The following is an 18,015-nucleotide window of genomic DNA, read 5'->3' on the forward strand; positions in this document are numbered from 1 at the left end:
AGCTAATGTGGCGGCCTCGCCTCCATCGCTTTCCTGTGCAAAGTGCCTGCAAGGTGCAGCCAACAGTTTCTGTTCAGGCTCTTGCCAAAGGATCAATGGGGAGATGCTGTTTGTACACAGTTGGGACATGACACCTGATGGTACCAGCCTTGTAACTCTAGCTTTCGCATCATGCTACTGCCAGGTAACTTGAGAAGCTTGCAATGGTGAAGGTAGCAAAACTGCAAGGTGGCTTCTCTGGGCAAAATATTCAGTTCTTCCTATATATAATGTGTTAGAGGAATATACCAATATACATTTATCAGTCTAGCCACCTTCAGGTTTTATCCAGGTTTGCAATCTAATTTACAGTGAACCAAAAGTAATGTGGGAAGATAAGCTTTGAACATTAGCAGGGGCAAGGGAGATTGTATTATCCCCTGAAAGAGCTGAGTCAAAGGGCTTATGCCCAAGACCCTCAAGGACTCTCTGGACTCTCATATAACTAAAAACTGAGTCCAGATATTTTGAGTCCCAGTTCTGTCTTAACCACCAGATTATACTTTAGAAGTTTTATTTCAAACCCAGAATTTGCCCAGTCTCATAGATAGGTATAATTCTACTTTTTATGTCATGTATCTTAGTTGTTTGTGAAGTCCTTTGTGTTTCTTGGGAAGAACATCTGAGAGAATTACAACATGTTGGTGTGGTTACTGTCACATCTTGAGCTCAAATGTTGATGAGAGATGCAATGAAACACCACAATACAGGAGGGAATGAATATCTAGTGTTTTGATAACATTTGGTTTTGATATTGTCTTGATTTGTTTTTATTTCAAAAGAAGCATAAAAATTTCACTTCTCTAAAAAAATTGTCATACCTCCTGAAGTTCCAAGTAACACTTAGGACTCAAAATGGAGGTTTTTTATTGAAATTGTTGTTATTTTTCTTCTGTTCATTTAGCAATGGTTTTCTGTAGTCAGTTTCACCGTTCTTTCCCATCTGTCAGTTTCTTCCTTGTTGTAAAGATCTATTCTGGGTGTCAGAGAGAAAAATATCAACAGGGGACTAGAAATAAAACTATACATCACAAAATAAAGAAATTTAATAAGTTGGATACAGTGTTTAAAGGATGTCCTGTTAGAAAGAAGTATTTCATTTTTTTAGATATTTAAAAAATCAAGTTTTATACCCCTGAAAAATAAGTATAGTATACTCCACACTAGAATTAGAAATCAGTGCTTGGATGTCTGAGAAATATGCAGCTGTTACTTATGGTAACAATTAAAAGTGCACTTACGTGGAATTAGTGAGAAACAGCATCAAGCAGCTTAATCGATATAAGTCTATGAGGCACTCACTATATTATGGCTTTTACTTTTAGGGGATAAAGCTGTCTTTAAGTTCTAGACACAAACTTGGATCTTGCACAAATATTGACCCTCCAGTGCAGTCTTAGGTCAGTGCTGCAGTGCTTAATAGGTGCTAAACTTGTGTGAATTTCTGGTAATTTCATATTTATGAAGAATAAATATAGTGTGACACATCTTGAGGCATGAGAGAGAATGCCACTGTTCTAAAGAATCTTTCCTCCCTTGGTAAAAAAAAGTATTTTCAGATGTCCAGGGAGATACACAGGTTACTGAACTTATGAGTGGGTGCCCACATCATCACTACTAGGCTAACTATATTGTAATTGACTGCTGGCAAGATGCTTACATTGTCTTGTGGCTTATTCTCTGCAACCAAGACATTGTTTATCTCAGCTGTAAATCTCCCAGCTGGAGGAGGACTCAGTCATCATAATACTTGGGTACCAGCAGAAATCAAAGGAAGGTTTCATTCATTTAAACAGGGGGGATAGGTGACTTTACTATTATTAATACTGCAATTAAAATTGCAAAATCTCCAGCACAGAGACTTTTAATCTATATCTGCAACACATCTCACACAAATAGGGCACTCTCTGAATAACTTCAGTGGGAGATCAAGCCCACGAGTGTAGCTGTGCTTTCTCCATCCCCGTTCAGAATATGTTACCATTGGTAGATTATGCCACCAAGGACAAGGGCTGCACCTGACACACCATCAAGCAGAGACAAAAACAACAGTCTGATTTGAGAGTAGGAATTGCATTATGAATAGGAATCAGTGATGTTATGCAACTCTGCACTTAGGTTTTATTGTCTTGCAAGTCTGCTATTATGAAGGAAGGTCCTCCCCTGAATCTGTTGGAGGCAATGGGAGCACCCTAAATTACTGTGATGCTAAAGTGATTATGAGTGACAGAGTCCTGAAGAGGCTGCCTTTTTTCCTCTACTTTTAAAGCTTGTCACAATAACAACAGTCCTTAGCCTGACGAAGGGTTTTTGAACTCAAAAGCTTGCTTAATAACTATTCTCCAACTATTTGGGTTGGTCTAATAAAAGATAACAAATTCACCCAAGAAACCTTGTCTGCCTATGTCCTTAGACCAACACGGCTACAACCTACACCCCTGTCACAATAACAGTGTCATTTAACTGAACCAACTGGAATGGAAATTATCTCTGACCCAATCTCTATAGAGAGCCAGCACCTAATCTAACTTTTTATGAACTTTAAGACTATGTTGCCAGCTCAGCATTGAGATACTGATCACAGCTGGACCTTGCTGCAGTGTATGCCTGTAAACCCAGAGCTTAGCACTTGGGGTTTGGTTCTGAGAGACCATCCCCTCTCTTTAAATTCAGATTAATGAGGATTTGTGTGTGACATTTAAAAAAAAAGTGAGACCTGAGATTAACGGGCTCTGGAAAAATGTGACATCAGATTCTGCTGCTGCTTACTGAAGATTTAACATTCTTTGCAGTTGGAAGACCTGAAATAAAGCAGAATTCAAAGTGATTTTTATTGCTTCACTATCACCTCTTCTCTAGTCACTGATGCGTTGATGCATATGGCAAAGGACAGTATTTTGCAACAGAGGGACATGAGTAAATGGCCAGTATTATTACCAGACACTGAGGCTACCACAGAGACCCACATGCTCTTAAGAGCAATCCTTAATGGCCATGCCTCATGTCCCTTCCTAATTAAAGCTATAGAATCCCAGCACTGCTAGGTCCTTGCAGGCATTTCACCATGCACTCACAGCTACTTACTCTGCAGCTTAATTCCTGTTAACAGTTGTTCAGAGATTTTCTTTGGTTTCTAGTGGGGAGCCCGAGAATAGCTTACATGTGCATAAGCAACTTCATCAGAATCTGCCTCCTCAGCCCTTGTGATGTACAGTCCTCTCTGGCAAGGACAGGAAGAGCCAGGAAATGGTGGCTGAGTAGGGAATTACACCTTTACCCTGCCTTCTGCTTGATTTTGGACTGCCAACTGACAGTTTCTCTCTGAGTGGGAAGGTTAAGGTCATCAGGGTTTTATGAAGGCTGAGGAACAAGAAGCCTAAGATGGTAAGCAGAGCATGCAGAGAGAGGTGAAGTGTGGTAATAGGAGCAATTAAACAAGACTCAGCTTGGTGTTAGGCAGGGCATTGGGGAAGTTAGGGGTTGGGTACTGCATACCTACCATGAGAGAGCTGGAAAAGCATGAATGCAGGAGCCAAGAAAGAGAGGCTTTAGAGTGAGCACAGGGTGCTAAGGCTTGGGAGTGTGGAAACAATAAAGAGCAAGAGGTAGTGAGGAGAAATATGCGTAAATATTATGGGGCGATGGAAAGGAAAGGCTAGGAAATTCAGGACTGCATGGAATAATGGGAGGAAAGGAGCCCTTGAAAGTCCTTAGGACGCACCCAGGACTCTAGTATGTCCTTCCTAACTCAGCAGTGAATAACTCCATAAATTCATTTTTTCCCACCTAAGATTTGTCTCTCTCTACAGTTGTTTGTAATCATTATCCACTTCTGTGATGCCTTATCATAAACTTGTTTATATGATAATATTGGAGTCATGTAACCATGATGGTCCAGGAAACATGCGAGAGGCAAAGATCTTTGTGAGTGATATCTTTTATTGGACCAATTGCATGGCTGGGAGACATTTAGACAAGCTTTCAGGCACAAGATACTCAGGTCTGGATATTTTGTGTTTAAAAGTTTGTCTAACTATCCCCCAACAGTGCATTTTGTCCAATAAAAGATATCAACCACAAATATCCTTATTTATTTATATATATCTGTCTTCCTCACTCCCCACTGTCCAATCAGCAGGGGCTGGAGATTAGCACAAAGCTACCCTAAATGGATGGGATATTGAGTCCATAAACAATGAGGTCCCCCAGGACTCTATATTGGGACAAGTGTTGTTTAACATTCGTAAATTAGCTGGAAAAGGGTGGTGGGTAATGAGATGGCCAGATTTGCTGACCGCTTATTTAAAGTGGTAAAGTGAAGATGCACTGAGACTGTGAGGAGCTACAGAAGAATCTGTCACAATTGAGCAAATGGGCCGCTACATGGCAGATGAAATTCAATGTAGATAAGTGTAAACTGATGCACCTGAGCAAAATAAATCCAAATTATACCTACACTATGGTGGGCTCTACATTAGCTGGTACCACACAGGAAAGATCTGGGAGTCGTTGTGGACAGTTCACTAAAAACATCAGCTCAGTATTCAGCAGCCATCAAAAAGGCAAACAAAAATGTTAGGGATTATTAAGAAAGGAACTGTAAACAAAGCAGAAAGTATCATTTTGCCCCTTTATTAATCCATGGTGTGTCTACCCAATAGTCCCCATACTCACGGGGTGTGGCCATTTTAGTGAAGATGGGAAGCATTTTATCTTCCAGCTCCTGCTTCTGAGCCAGAAAGTCCAGCCTGGTGGCCTCCTTGGTGCTGTTGAGCCAGTCAGATTTTGCACGACAGGCACTGAGAGAGGCATTCTGTAGAAAATAAGGAAATCTCCTTCAGACTGAGAGAGCCCCCAAAACCAGTTGCTTTAAACAGATGGCACATCTAACCAAAACACAGGTAATAATGCAGCTCTGTTTCCTGAGACACCCGAGTTTCTAAACCCCCATAAACCAAGGAGGGGGACAACACTGGCCTTCTGGAAGTGAAGCTGGCCTCTCTTGTAAGTCATCAATAACAAGGCACATTGATTATGAGTTAACTTGTATGAGTTAATTACAGAGGTAGGTATGGACTAGTGGTCAGAGCACAGGACTGGACACTAGGAACTCCCAAGATCTCACCCAGACTCCAGCATTAACTCCTTCTGTGCTCTTGGATCTAGGAGAACTTGGCACAAGTCTCTTCAGGACCCATAAACACAGAGACACTGGAGAGGAATGTGAGGTGCAGAGCTCTTTTGCAGGAATCATGCAGTGTAAAATGTATTATGTGACTGATGAGGGCCTCATCAGTCTCCTGCCAACCAAACTGAGCTGTATTGTATTGACATTGTGACTCATGGATCATTGTCTCCATACTCTCACAGGAATTAAGCAATGCAAGGCTCAATTCCTAAACCCCTTTGTGCACATATGGCACCTTCTCCCCAAAGATATCAAAGCATTATTATTAACATGGTGATCAGTTCCCCATAAAAACCATCTCTGAGCATCTTTGCTCCGGTGGGGGAGCCTTTCTGAAAAACGTGATGGCACTAGGACCCATACACTGACTCAGAATCAGGCAAGCCGGTCTAAGCTGTGCTGAGAATAGTCCTCACAATATAAGCTCTGCACCATACCTTGTCTTCCTTGTTCAGCCTTCCCTGCACCTTCTCTGGGTCTGTGATTGTTGCCTGAACGTGGCTGATGAACATCTGCAGGGTCTGTTTAGCTTCTGCAAAACAGGACAAAAAAGACAAAGTTCGCATAATGGGAAAGTATTATTTACAGAACTAATCAAAGGTCTCCAGAGACAGACTACAATACAAAAAGAATCTGGCTTGGGTACCATGGGGAAAAAAGCTGCTGGAAAGGCCACATAAGTAGCAAAAATTTGTCTTTATAAATATCAATGAATGAAACTCTGCTGCATTCCTAAAAGGTAAGTAAGTATGTCAACCCATTTTGGAGATGGAGAATTTAGCATGAATCATCATAGCTCTGTTGATGTCAGTGCTAGATTACATCAAATAAGGGTTTAGCTCCTGAAAGATGAAGTGTCTGGTCCAAAGTCATCCAGAGAGCCACAGTCTAATGATCTCCTCAGCACCTGTATGCCATGCTGCAGATGTGCTCAGATGCTGTCCCCATTAGACCATGCATGCTGTTTTCTCCTACAAGCAACGTATCTTTAAAATGTATACACCAGATCCTGTGCAATGGTGAATACCCCTATATCCTGTTGGCTTTATAGGAAGTTGCCAGAGATCCACCTTCTCTCAAGATTACTGTGGTTCATTTTCATAGGTTGCAAAACTAAGGCATCAGTCTTTGGCAGACCTAGAATAAGAAAGCATCTTATAAAGAGCAGAGAGCTGACCACAGCAATAAGCAAGTGACTGAAGGGCAGGATGAATCCCATTGTTCACAGCAGGCAGAAAGTATTCACACAAGAAACCGACTGTAGGTTTGCTCAATTGAGCAAAGGGTTCAAAGCAAAGTTCTTAATGAGACCAGATTGCCATGTTCTCTGATTTCGTAAGTGGAACTGCTGGTCCCACTTCCCAATATAAGGTAATACTGTAACTGACAAACCAGGCCATTGTTTTAATACTACTTTCAACTTACGTAGCCCCATTCACCTGAGGATTTCAAAGCACCATACACAAGGGGTTGATGTTATCCCCACTTTAGAGATTGGCAAACCGAGGTACAGAGAAGTTAAACCAGTGGCATTGTCAGGATTAGAAATCAGTTTTCCTAACTCCCCATGCCCCACTCTAGTTACTAGACCACGTTAGGTTATTGTATCTTTAACTCCTTACTTCGTCCACTGAGAAAAGCTTTAAGTTCCTTATGACATCATAGTACCTAGTCTGAAATACGCCCACAGCTGGTGAGATCACCAGCTTACAACTACTCTGGCACTCAGGACTACAGTGTGGCCTCGTTGACTAAATGCCATGATAGAGGGGTTACTTTGCTCAAAATACACCCAAGGCAATACAGTATGAACTTTCAAGGCCACTTGCTGCTGGATCTCTGGCTGCACTTGGTATGTGGAAACTAAATCTCTGGAGTCTTTTCTGCTTAAAAAACAAGACAATGCTTATTAGAAGTTTCTTCCTGGGTTTTTCTCTCTGGGCTGTCTTCTTGTTCCAGAACGGCCTTTGCATCTGTGATCGCCCAAACTGGAGGAGAGTTGGCACGGATATTCTTCCAGAGGATTTGAAACAAATGGAGCTTGGAATACAGTTTATGTCTACTTGCCTGCCCTACCCTTTGGACCAACTGTCTTTTTACTTTACCAGCCTGGAAATAACCAAAGAATGCCTGGATATCCTGTGTATTAGCTGCAAAGTGGTTCTTTACCTCCTGTGCTCCTTATCTGTATGTTATCTTTGGATCAAATGGAGGAGACATCAAAGGAGTGATGTGATGCCCAAAGTAAGTGATGTCCATTACTGAACTCAAAAGGTCTTAGCTCAGTGGACCCCAACATTTTTGCCTAGTAGGCTGGATTGGCAGTGCCCAGTCAATATGTGGGTTGGATCCAGCTAGTGTTCCTAATCTGGCACCCAGTGCAGGTATGGCGGGGCCCCTTCCGGCCACAGGGATGGGGGTGGAGCTATGCAGAGGAAGGGGGCATGGCCCAGGCCCTTGCTGGGGAAGAAGGCATGGTTCAGGCCACGAGGGAAGGGAGTATTGCCTGGATCTGACCCACTGCAGGGGACTTGGGAATTCAGAAGCAGGGAAGGGTGGCCTTATTGCCACTGCGCCCCTGCCACCACATTTCCCAACTGTGGCAAGTCCCACGAGCCAGATGCCAAAGCTCCATGGGCCACATCTGGTCCATGGGCCAAAAGTTGAACATGCCTGTCCCAGGTTTTTAGAATAGTGGTACTCAACCTTTTGGTCCCACAGGTATATGAGTGGTGTGGGGCTGATCTGTAGCCCAGATTGAGCCCTACAAACCAGAATTGGATCCTGGAGCCTGGCACTGCCTCTTCCCATCTCCATTCACTAGGTCTAGGCACTGAGAGCCTGGCACCATCCCCTCAACCCTTTCATGCTGAGATTGGGCCCTAACTGCTTGGCACCACCACCCCAACCCACCCATGCTAGGACTGGGCCCCTGGAGCTTGGCATTACCCCCTCCACTCCTGCAGGCTGGGATTGGGCTCCAGAGGCCAGGAGTTGCCTCCTCTGCTCCGTGAACCAGGACTGGGACCTCAGGAGCCTGGCATCACCTCCCCCATCCCTACACCCTGGGATAGAATCTCAGGATATTGGAGCTGTCCCCTTAAGTCCTGTCACACCAGGATTGGGTCCCAAGGCCCTGGCACTGCTTCTTGCATACCAGTATTTGTCTATGAGACCTGGCAGTAACCCTGCCCAGTCCTGCACACTGGGATTAAGCACTTGATGCAGGACTCAGGGCCTGGGGCTACCCATGGTTCTGGAAATCTGGCAACAGGGAATCAGTGCCACTGCCTCCTTTTCCCCTCACACTGCCAAATTACCAGATCTGTGGGGAGCCCAACGAGCTGGATGACATGGCACTGTAGCCTGGATCTAGCCCACAAGTCAGGGGGTGACTGCTCCTGGATTAGAGCATAGCACTGGAGATTCTTTAGAATTAAGACCTGTGAGCAACATTCCTAAATCCCTATTTGGACATCCAAATAAACAGTCCAGTTGCCAAAAATGAAGAGATTCAAGCTCTCCCCCTGACTCTTCCTAGCTTTCTATGCAAATCCCACTATAAGCCCACACATGTCCTGGGAGCTGCTGCCATGAAGTTCTCCTTTTAGCTCCTGAATATTAGAGACTGGTTTAAACCCCAGAATGGGCAATGGGGAAATGTTCAAACACTTTACCTGCAAACATAAAACTGGTGGGAGTTCCCACTAGAATAGAAGGGCAAAAAGGAAATTTTCTTTACAAGAAATTGAACAGAACAAACCTATGGAAATAAAGAGTCTGGGCCAGGGCCTAAGGCTGGCATAAACCAAAGTAGCTCCATCAGGTAAATCATTGTAACTGTCAATGGAGCTGATTTACACTAGTTGAAGGTTTTTTCCACTGACACTTGAATTTTGAAATAAGAATGAAATCTATCCTGGTGGTTTGTGACTCTAGGAACAAAAGAATTGCATTCCCCATGTTATGGGCTCTGTCTTTCCAGGTAGTAAGTCAGACCTCCACAGTTTCGGTTGGAACAGAATTCCATAGTGAACACACCTCCAATGTGGACGAAATGCTGTGGAGATTGGTGGCAAATACATCCATGATGCTGAAATACCTGAAGCATGTCTGCCACCATGAGAGTAAAGCAGCCCCACCACTCAATAAAAAGAGAAAGGTGAAAGAAACCAAGGTTGATGAAGAAATCGTCACTACTTGTCCGTATGACCACTGCTCCAATGTGGATACTGTGATGCAGGAAATGTAATGGGAAGAAGGGCCCCTCCTTCTCTAAAAATCATATTTTTGTGCTCTGATAATTATTTTCCATATTCTTTACGAAGATCTTCTTAAGAAAGTCAGTAGTATTGCCAAGTAGAAATCAATGGCTGTGTGTTTGAACTGCTCATCTAATGATGACAAATGTAAAGTTGAATTCCATCATGAAAGAGTGGAGCAGGAGGAGGGGAAACTAAATGGCCTAATTAAAAACAAATGTTTGAAAACTCTGGGGAGGGTGGCTTGAATTTGGAGCATCAATGAAATAACATTGTTTTTGGCAGGAAAGGTCCTCATTATCCCCTACACTCCAACAGTACTGAGCCACACTACTGATGTGATGCAGCTCAGTGGCTGGTGTATTCAGTTAGCTGTGGCTCCCCTGGCAAAAGGCAAGTGCCAGTGTAGCACAGAGCTGATGTAGCACCTTTTTCTTGCTTCAGAGCATGTTCCAAGTGGCCAAAGGAAAGGGGGCAATGTAGGACTACAGTGAACCTTAGCTCCCAGAACCAGAACAGACCCTCAGGGCAGCAGCTGTCAGGTATAACAGAGCAGTTCTTAGACTGTGCTAAGTTGCCCCAGAGACCAAACAGGTCCATGACCAGCCCACGTGTCAAGGAGCCACACCAGTAAGAATCCGCTTCACCCCTTCTCTCTGATCACTGGCAGGATCAGGAAATTTCCTGATTTTTCCAGTTCATGAAGAGTTTCTTTAGGGTTTACACAATCTGGTCAACTAGCTACCCATGGTCCACCCACAGTGTCACACATGAACATCTGGCCTCACTAGCTGAAGGGCCTAATGACCTGAACAGCACAACATTTGCAATTCCTAGAGCTAGATCCTTAGCTGATGTAAATCCTCCTTACTTCAGTGATTCAAGTGGTGCTTGGATGACTTCCACCAGCTTAAGATGTATGTCCCTTTTGTGATCCAACACTCATCTGTACAGCTGTGCATCTCAGGAGTTTCTCTCTCACCTGACCAATCCAGGAAGTCGACGCACTCAGCCTGGCCATAGCGGCAGGCAATATCTCGGGCCTTTTCGCCTCGGAAAGTGGTTGCTACAATATCAGCTCCCAGTTCTACCAGAATTTTCAAAGTTTCTAGTTGTCCCCATGCAGCAGTACAGTGAAGGAGTGTGTAACCTGGGCGAGATGTGGAAGAAAAGTCATCAAAAAGCACATAGAATTTATTTTCCTTGGGGTGTATTCTCATAGTACTTCAGCAACTTCCTTCCCTACAGGACCCCTGAGTGCTACATAGACATGTAGCACACCTGAAATACAGAGATGTTTGGATGAGAAGCAACCAACCAACCAGGACACAGCCCACAGCTGGGGTAGGGGAGAACATTGTGGCCAAGATAATTTCTCAAAGTGCCATGCAAGGAGCCCATCATACAGTGAGAGAGAAAAAGAGTCCAAAGTCTCTCATGGGACAGAGGCAAGGGAATTTTATGGCAAGATTTATGGAGGAGAAAAGAAATTGAGTTGCAGGAAATAAAACACATGTAGGCAGCTAAGTCAACAGAAATGGTTAAGTAATACTTAGCAGCAGAGAGTTATGGGAGGGGAGCCGGGAAGAAGGCAAGACAGGAGTGAGCAGCATGGAGAGGTGGAGCTATGATGACGGGTGGGGATCCAGAGCCAGATTTAAAGTCTAATAAAGTCAATGGAAAGATTTTCATGGCTTCAGGGGTGTTTGGACCTAAGCAGCAGAACGAGTAGAAGAAGCAGGGGTTTGTAAATTCAGAGAGGTTGGGTTCACAACATCATAGGGATGGAGGGGGCCTCATGAGGTCATTTAGTCCAGCCTCCTGATCATCCCTGACTAACCCATCCCAGACAAATGTCTGTCTAACTCACTCTTAAAAATCTCCAGGGATGGAGATTTCACAGCTTCTCTAAATTTCATAGATTTCATAGATGTCATAGACATTAGGGCTGGAAGGGACCTCGGAAGATCATCGAGTCCAGCCCCCCGCCCAAAGGGCAGGAAGTCAGCTGGGGTCACAGGATCCCAGCAAGATAAGCATCCAGTTTGCTCTTGAAGGTGTTCAATGTAGGCGCTTGAACCACCTCTGGTGGCAGGCTGTTCCAGACCTTGGGGGCTCGGACAGTAAAGAAATTCTTCCTTATGTCCAGCCTGAAATGGTCTTGTAGTAGTTTATGACCATTCAACCTAGTCATCATCCCTTGGGGCGCTCTGGTGAACAAATGTTCCCCCAGATACTGGTGGTCACCCCTGATAAACTTATAGGTGGCCATCAGATCATCCCTGAGCCTGCGCTTTTCCAGGCTAAAGAGCCCCAGGGCTCTCAGCCTGTCATCGTAGGGTCTGCGTCCCTGACCTCTGATCATGCACGTGGCTCTTCTCTGGACTCTCTCAAGCTTCTCCACATCCTTTTTGAATTGTGGAGCCCAAAACTGGATGCAGTACTCCAGCTGCAACCTCACCAAGGCCGAGTACAAGGGGAGAATGACGTCCCGGGATTTGCTTGAGAAGCATCTATGGATGCAAGCCAGCGTTTTGGTTGCTTTACTAGCCGCAGCATCGCACTGCAGGCTCATGTTCATCTTGTGGTCAATGATGATCCCCAAGTCTCTTTCTTCCGCAGTGCTAGCCAAAATAGCACTGCCGAGCCTATAAGGATGCTGCGGGTTTTTCTTCCCAAGGTGGAGAACCTTGCATTTATCGGCGTTGAACACTATCAGATTCTCGTCCGCCCACTTGCTGAGCCTGTCCAGGTCAGCCTGGATCACCCGCCTGTCTTCTAGTGTGGATGCTTTGCCCCAAAGTTTGGTGTCATCGGCGAACTTGGCCAGTCCGCTTCTGACTCCAGTGTCCACATCATTAATGAAGATGTTGAACAGTATGGGTCCAAGGACAGAGCCTCGGGGGACCCCACTGGTCACAGGACACCACGATGAGTGACTTCCATCAATTACTACCCTCTCGGTCCGACCCCGGAGCCAATTTTCCAGCCAGTGGATCGTGGAGGACCCAAGGTGACAATTGGCCAGTTTCTCCAAGAGGTGATCGTGGGAAACCAGATCGAAGGCTTTTTTGAAGTCAAGATATATGACATCAATCTCTTCTCCCTTGTCCAGGTGATAGGTCACCTGGTCATAGAAGGAAATGAGATTGATCAAGCAAGACCTACCCGCAACAAACCCGTGCTGGCTATCCCTTAAGATGTTGGCGTCGGCCAGTCCATTAAGGATGGCCTCTTTAATAAACTTTTCTAAGATCTTCCCTGGGATAGAAGTCAGGCTGATGGGCCTATAGTTAGCCAGATCCACTTTCCTCCCTTTCTTGAAGATAGGCACTACATTGGCCTTCTTCCAGTCTTCGGGCACTACACCAGAGCGCCAAGAGTTTTCAAAGATCCGTGCTAGAGGCTGGGCTATGATGCTCGCCAGCTCCTTGAGTACCCTGGGGTGAAGACTGTCAGGGCCGGCTGACTTGAAGGTATCCAGTTTCTCAAGATGTTCCTTCACGAAGTCAGCATTAATGGAGGGCAGGGGATCACCCTCACCTGGACTTCCCTGTCCTGTAGCGGGCATGGGCGTCCCATGGGACTGATGAAAGACCGACGCAAAATACCTATTTAATAGGTTGGCTTTTTCCTGGGCATCAGTTGTCAGTTGCCCCATCTGGTTCAGCAGGGGTCCAATGTTTCCCCTGCTTTTCCTCCGGCTCCCCACATATCTGAAAAAGGACTTTTTATTGTCCTTGATGCTCAAAGCTAGCTGGAGTTCAGTTGCAGCCTTGGCTTTCCTGGTCAGCTCCCTACAGGACCGGACCAGTGCAGAATAATCCTCCTTGGAGGTGACTCCCATCCTCCATCCTTTGTAGGCCTTTCTTTTTAGCCTCAGGAGGTCTGCCAGGTCCCTGGAGAGCCAGGGGGGCTGCTGTGCCCTCTTGCTGCCTTTCCTCTGAGATGGAATAGACTTAGTTTGTGCATTGAGGATCGCTCCCTTGAGGAGCAACCACTCTTCTTGAACTCCCCTCTCCCTGTGGTTATGGTCCCTTAGGGCCTCACTGACAAGCCTCCTGAGCTTGTCAAAGTTGGCTTTCCTGAAGTCAAGGACTTCTGTGTTGCTGACTGACTTGCCAGATTTACGGTGGATGGTGAAGGTGATCAGCTCGTGGTCGCTGTCACCCAGCTTCCCATCGATCACTAGGTCACCGACTAGGTCATTCCCAGTAGCCAGTACCAGGTTGACCAGCGCTTTGCCTCTCGTTGGCCCATAGACTTCTTGAGTCAGGTAGAGGTCATCCACGCACGAGAGGAAGCTCTGCGACCGCTCAGATTTTGCTGAGCGATCCTCCCATGAGATGTCCGGGTAATTGAAGTCACCCATGACAACCATGGTCCTGGAGCATGCGGCCTCAGCCATTTCCCGGGCAAACTCCTGGTCAAGATCAGGACTTTGGGTGGGAGGTCTGTAGTAGACTCCCACCATTGTGTCCCCTGTGCCGTGTTCCCCACGGATTTTAACGCAGAAGGTCTCCAGCCGTCCACCCTGGTCACCAATATTGGCTTGCAGGGACGTGTAGCTTTCCTTAACATAGAGAGCTACACCCCCGCCCCTTTTCTCTACACGATCCCTCCTGTACAGGGTATAGCCATCTATACCCATGGTCCAGTCATGGGTGGAGTCCCACCAGGTCTCCGTTATCCCTATGACATCATAATTATTTGCATTGAGCAGGAGGATGAGCTCCTCCTGCTTATTGCCCAGGCTCCTGGCATTAGTGTACAGGCAGGCAAGTGCCCCCTGGGGGGCTCCTTCCTTGCCCACAGATTTTACCAGGGCTGGGGCCGGGGTGGGCTCCCTTAAGTGCCTTGACCTGCTGGCTTTGCAAGGATTGCTCAGCAGGCCAGCAGTGGCGGTAGTCCCCCCGTCCCCCAGCAGGCTTAGTTTAAAGCCCGGTGGAGCAGGTCAGCCAGTCTGGCTGAGAAGAGCCTCCTCCCTAGGGGAGAGAGGTGGAGGCCATCTCTTCCCAGCAGCTCGCTGCCTCTCTTGCCAAAGAGCGGGCTGTGGTCATGAAAGCCAAAGCCTTCCCGACGACACCAGCGCCGCAGTCTTTGGTTGACCACATGGATCCTCCTCTCCCTCCTCGGCCCATAGCCTGAGACTGGGAGGATCGACGAGAACACCACCTGTGCCCCCAGACCCTTTAGCCCCGCTCCCAAATCCCTGTAGCGCCTCATGACCCGGCTGGGAGCGCTCCGAGCTGTGTCATTGGTGTCCACATGAATTAGGAGCATGGGATAGTGGTCTGTGGGTTTGAGGAGCTTTGGGATCCTCTCTGCAATGTCCCGGATGCGGGCCCCCAGGAAGCAGCAGACTAATAGCCCAGTTCAATGCCTGATCACCCTCCCAGTGATAAAGGTCTTAGGATTGAGGAGTAGTAGTCCAGGTCCTGCCCCAGAGAAGCTAAAAGGAGTCTTTGCTTTGACTTGGATAGGAGGTGGAACAGGGTGGGAGTGAGCAGGCATGGGGCCCACTCCTGATACATACCTCTGGGTGTTTTATCTTTCATGTCTACCCCATATTTGGCCAGTGCTCTGATGACTTCGCTCTGTCCAACCATGCATGCTGCATACAGCATGTCTCTCCCAATAACGTCCTTTTCCAACAGCAGTTGCATAGCCTTCTCATGGTTGGGATCCTCTGGGTTCTCAAAAATCTGCTGTACGCCCTCCACTTCTCCCAAGAGAACAGGTCTCAGGAGGGGGTTAAAATACTCTGACTCCTCAGCCTCCTGTCCTGTATCTGCCAGCCCCATGGCCTCTTCTGGATCCATTTTTCTCTAGAGCAATGCCTGACAAGAGACAAGGAATAATAGAGAAGCCTGTAAAACATCTGACTGCTTTTGTTATTTGAATATTCATATTTTTATACTCATCAAGATCATCTTCTTGGCCTCCTCCTCTGAACTAGGGAAAAAGAACACATCCAGTATTTACACCTGAATCAGATTCAGCTAAATGTATTTCTTTACTACATTGCCAACAAGTTTGTGCTCTGTACTGATTTTCTTAAAGTCCCAGCTGCTGAAACCATAAGACTGCATTAACAACTCAGCTTCCATTTAAAAAACAAGATAAATTTCTAGTCTTTTTGACTGCAAAGGAAGGCTTAAAAACAAGAAGTAAATAATCCCCAAGGCTCAAAACCCAAAAGGAAAACAGAACAACATATACATTTTTTTAATCATGATTTTAAAGTCCAGGTCCTGATTTGGGTGCCTGGATTCATGATTTCTGAACCTGTGAGGCTGACAGCACTGATTTTACAGTACTGTCACTATGCAAAGTGATCTTATAGAATATATTTAAAATACTAAGACTTGAACTATAATTCAGACAAAGCTAATAACAATTGATCACGTTAAGTACAAGCTATTGTGCTAAACTGAGACTGATTCTCATGAGCTTCTTTATCATGCAGAGCATGGTGGCTTTCTGTCCATTTATTTTGTTTCAGATTGGCTCCCCCTGATGGCCAACTTAACACATACCAATTCATGGATTTCCCTTTTATTAATTACACTTGTAGGGGAGGAAAATGAGTTTGTTCTGAGCAATTAGGGGGTCCTGTTCCCTTGCAGCTACTGATGAAGCTGCCTGATCTAGTCATTTGAGTAGGGGAAGGAAAGTTGGAACTGCTGTGTACTTAGTCCTTGCTTGGGCCCTTACTAGCTATGGGTCTGATCCAGTGCCCATTGAAGTCCATGGAAAAAGTCTCCTGGACCTCAGCAGGTGCTGGGTGCCACCCTCTGGGACCTTAGGTAAGTCATATAACTTCTCCATGCTTTGGTTCCCCCATTTATAGAGTGGTGATAATAACACAACCTCAAGGTTGCTGTGAGGTTTGATTAATTACATACCAGTACCTGCCATCACTTGGAAGTTGGAAACATTGACATGATGAGGGAAGAACAGGAAGATAGTATTTAAAGCCACTAATTAAATGAATCCAATAAGAAAATGGCATAGTGTATAATGTATACATACACACGTAGAGCTAGGCTAAAGGTTAAAAGATTAAAGATCTGGTCCAAACTCCAGGGAATTTTAATGCTTATACATGCTACATATTGGGACATTTTCCCTTAAAGACGGACATACAACATTTGTTTTAGCAGGACCAGAGACTAATTCAGTTGGTAGTTGGATTGGGCTTAATGTCACCATTGTTTCTTTCCTCACAACATGAGCAAATAAATATGTTCTCACTATGTCTCCCCTGACCCCGACAGAAGTGCAATTTGCACAAATATTTCACCAAAAATTCTACATTCAAGGAGGATTTGCTCTAGAAGGCCTGATACTGTGAGGTGCTGAGCACCCCTGACTCTCTGATTCCAGTGTGGAATGCAGGAACTAGTCAGCCACGCCACAAAGAACTAAAGGAGGCTGTGTGAGCGACATAGGAGATGCCTTACTGCCAAGAGGCAGCCCCCTGCACAGTGGGGCTCAACCCGTACCAGGCATGGGCCTGCTGCACTGGATTAGCACACGGCAACTCAGTGCTCTCTGCAAAGATACATCTCAGCCGCTCTTTACTGGATCCAGGCTGCAGTGGGACAAGTGGCCCCAAGCAGGCTGTGCCCCATAAAATACACGCAGGCACTGTCCCTAGCTCTGGATATTGGGTACTGCTCAGGATCAGGCTGTAAACCACAATAAGCAAGACACAATCAGGGTTCCCAAAGCTCATGTAAAAGCGCACCTGGGGAGGGGCCTTCTCCTGAGGTCCTGGAGGCGGAGGTGCAGAGTCCTGGGGAAGAAGCCCTTCCCCGCTGGGCCTGGCCCAGGGATGCAGACAGCGTCTGCTGTTGCCATAGAAACTGTGTGCCACTGCCAATCTTGTCCGACTTCCAGGGAAGGGTGATATCACTTAAAGGCACCACTCCCTCTTCCTTCCCCCCTTCCCCACCTATGGAAATGAGCCCACAACAAAAGCTTCCAGCATACGCAATGCTGCTGTGGCTGGAGAGTCACTCTTGAGTGCGGCTGATGGAATCGTGAAAGCTTTGCAGCTGCTAGCTTTTTCCCCTAACAGACGGTTATTTGGGGGCAAGGGATTCAAAGGGGATTTCCAGTCTCTGCAGGTCACTGCAATGAGCAGTGTTTAAGATTCCTTTAAGGCCAATGAGGACCCTGGGAGTTGCTGAAGTTTTTTGGTGACTAAACTATTTTGGTCCAGCTCTTCAGCAGGGGCCTGATCCAAAGCCCTTTGCACTGACTAGGAGCCTCTCCTCTCTTTCACCCTAGGAGCAAGGAGAGGCATGCCAGGGAGGGCGATGCACATCACAACCTGTCACTGGATCAGAGGTGAGAAATGGACATGGGGGATCTAAAACCAGTCACACTGTGTGACCCTATCCTGGGTATGAGCATGATGCCAACCCCCCTAGCCAGGTGTTGGAAGACTATCTTACATTTGCCAGCACTTGCAGAACTAGTCACACCAGTATGTTCTCATTGAATTGACTTTATCTG

The 18,015-nt window shown here is 46.1% G+C and overlaps 2 protein-coding genes across 3 annotated transcripts; one reads left to right on the forward strand and one right to left on the reverse strand.

Moving 5' to 3' along the window:
- Positions 1-889: 889 nt before the first annotated feature.
- Positions 890-17,346, reverse strand: ANKRD45 (ankyrin repeat domain 45). 2 transcript variants are annotated; one of them, XM_019500170.2, is made up of 7 exons: positions 17,243-17,346; positions 15,026-15,329; positions 10,472-10,639; positions 5,665-5,759; positions 4,714-4,852; positions 2,756-2,840; positions 890-1,010 (listed from the first exon to the last, which is right to left on the reverse strand). In XM_019500170.2, the coding sequence occupies exons 2-6, from the start codon at positions 15,309-15,311 to the stop codon at positions 2,788-2,790; spliced, it is 741 nt and encodes a 246-aa protein (XP_019355715.2). In that variant the 5' UTR covers positions 15,312-15,329; positions 17,243-17,346; the 3' UTR covers positions 890-1,010; positions 2,756-2,787. The 2 variants fall into 2 exon arrangements, with proteins under 2 accessions (XP_019355715.2, XP_019355713.2); XM_019500168.2 differs by having other exon boundaries at positions 890-1,015.
- On the forward strand, positions 6,854-9,807 carry TEX50 (testis expressed 50). The gene is made up of 2 exons (XM_059728322.1): positions 6,854-7,471; positions 9,213-9,807. The coding sequence occupies exons 1-2, from the start codon at positions 7,082-7,084 to the stop codon at positions 9,477-9,479; spliced, it is 657 nt and encodes a 218-aa protein (XP_059584305.1). The 5' UTR covers positions 6,854-7,081; the 3' UTR covers positions 9,480-9,807.
- Positions 17,347-18,015: the final 669 nt, after the last annotated feature.

This window comes from Alligator mississippiensis, chromosome 5, assembly GCF_030867095.1.
Source record: "Alligator mississippiensis isolate rAllMis1 chromosome 5, rAllMis1, whole genome shotgun sequence".
NCBI classification, from domain to species: domain Eukaryota; kingdom Metazoa; phylum Chordata; order Crocodylia; family Alligatoridae; genus Alligator; species Alligator mississippiensis.

What these genes read in the sequence shown, in the direction of transcription:
- TEX50 (XM_059728322.1), top strand. Translation starts at nt 7,082, where the DNA reads ATGTGGAAACTAAATCTCTGGAGTCTTTTCTGCTTAAAAAACAAGACA. An exon ending in GGAGTGATGTGATGCCCAAA is followed by an intron (nt 7,472 to 9,212) that starts GTAAGTGATGTC and finishes CTGTCTTTCCAG; the next exon opens with GTAGTAAGTCAGACCTCCAC.
- ANKRD45 (XM_019500170.2), bottom strand. Translation starts at nt 15,311, where the DNA reads ATGGATCCAGAAGAGGCCATGGGGCTGGCAGATACAGGACAGGAGGCT. An exon ending in CGACTTCCTGGATTGGTCAG is followed by an intron (nt 5,760 to 10,471) that starts GTGAGAGAGAAA and finishes CCTGTTTTGCAG; the next exon opens with AAGCTAAACAGACCCTGCAG. An exon ending in GGCTGAACAAGGAAGACAAG is followed by an intron (nt 4,853 to 5,664) that starts GTATGGTGCAGA and finishes TATTTTCTACAG; the next exon opens with AATGCCTCTCTCAGTGCCTG.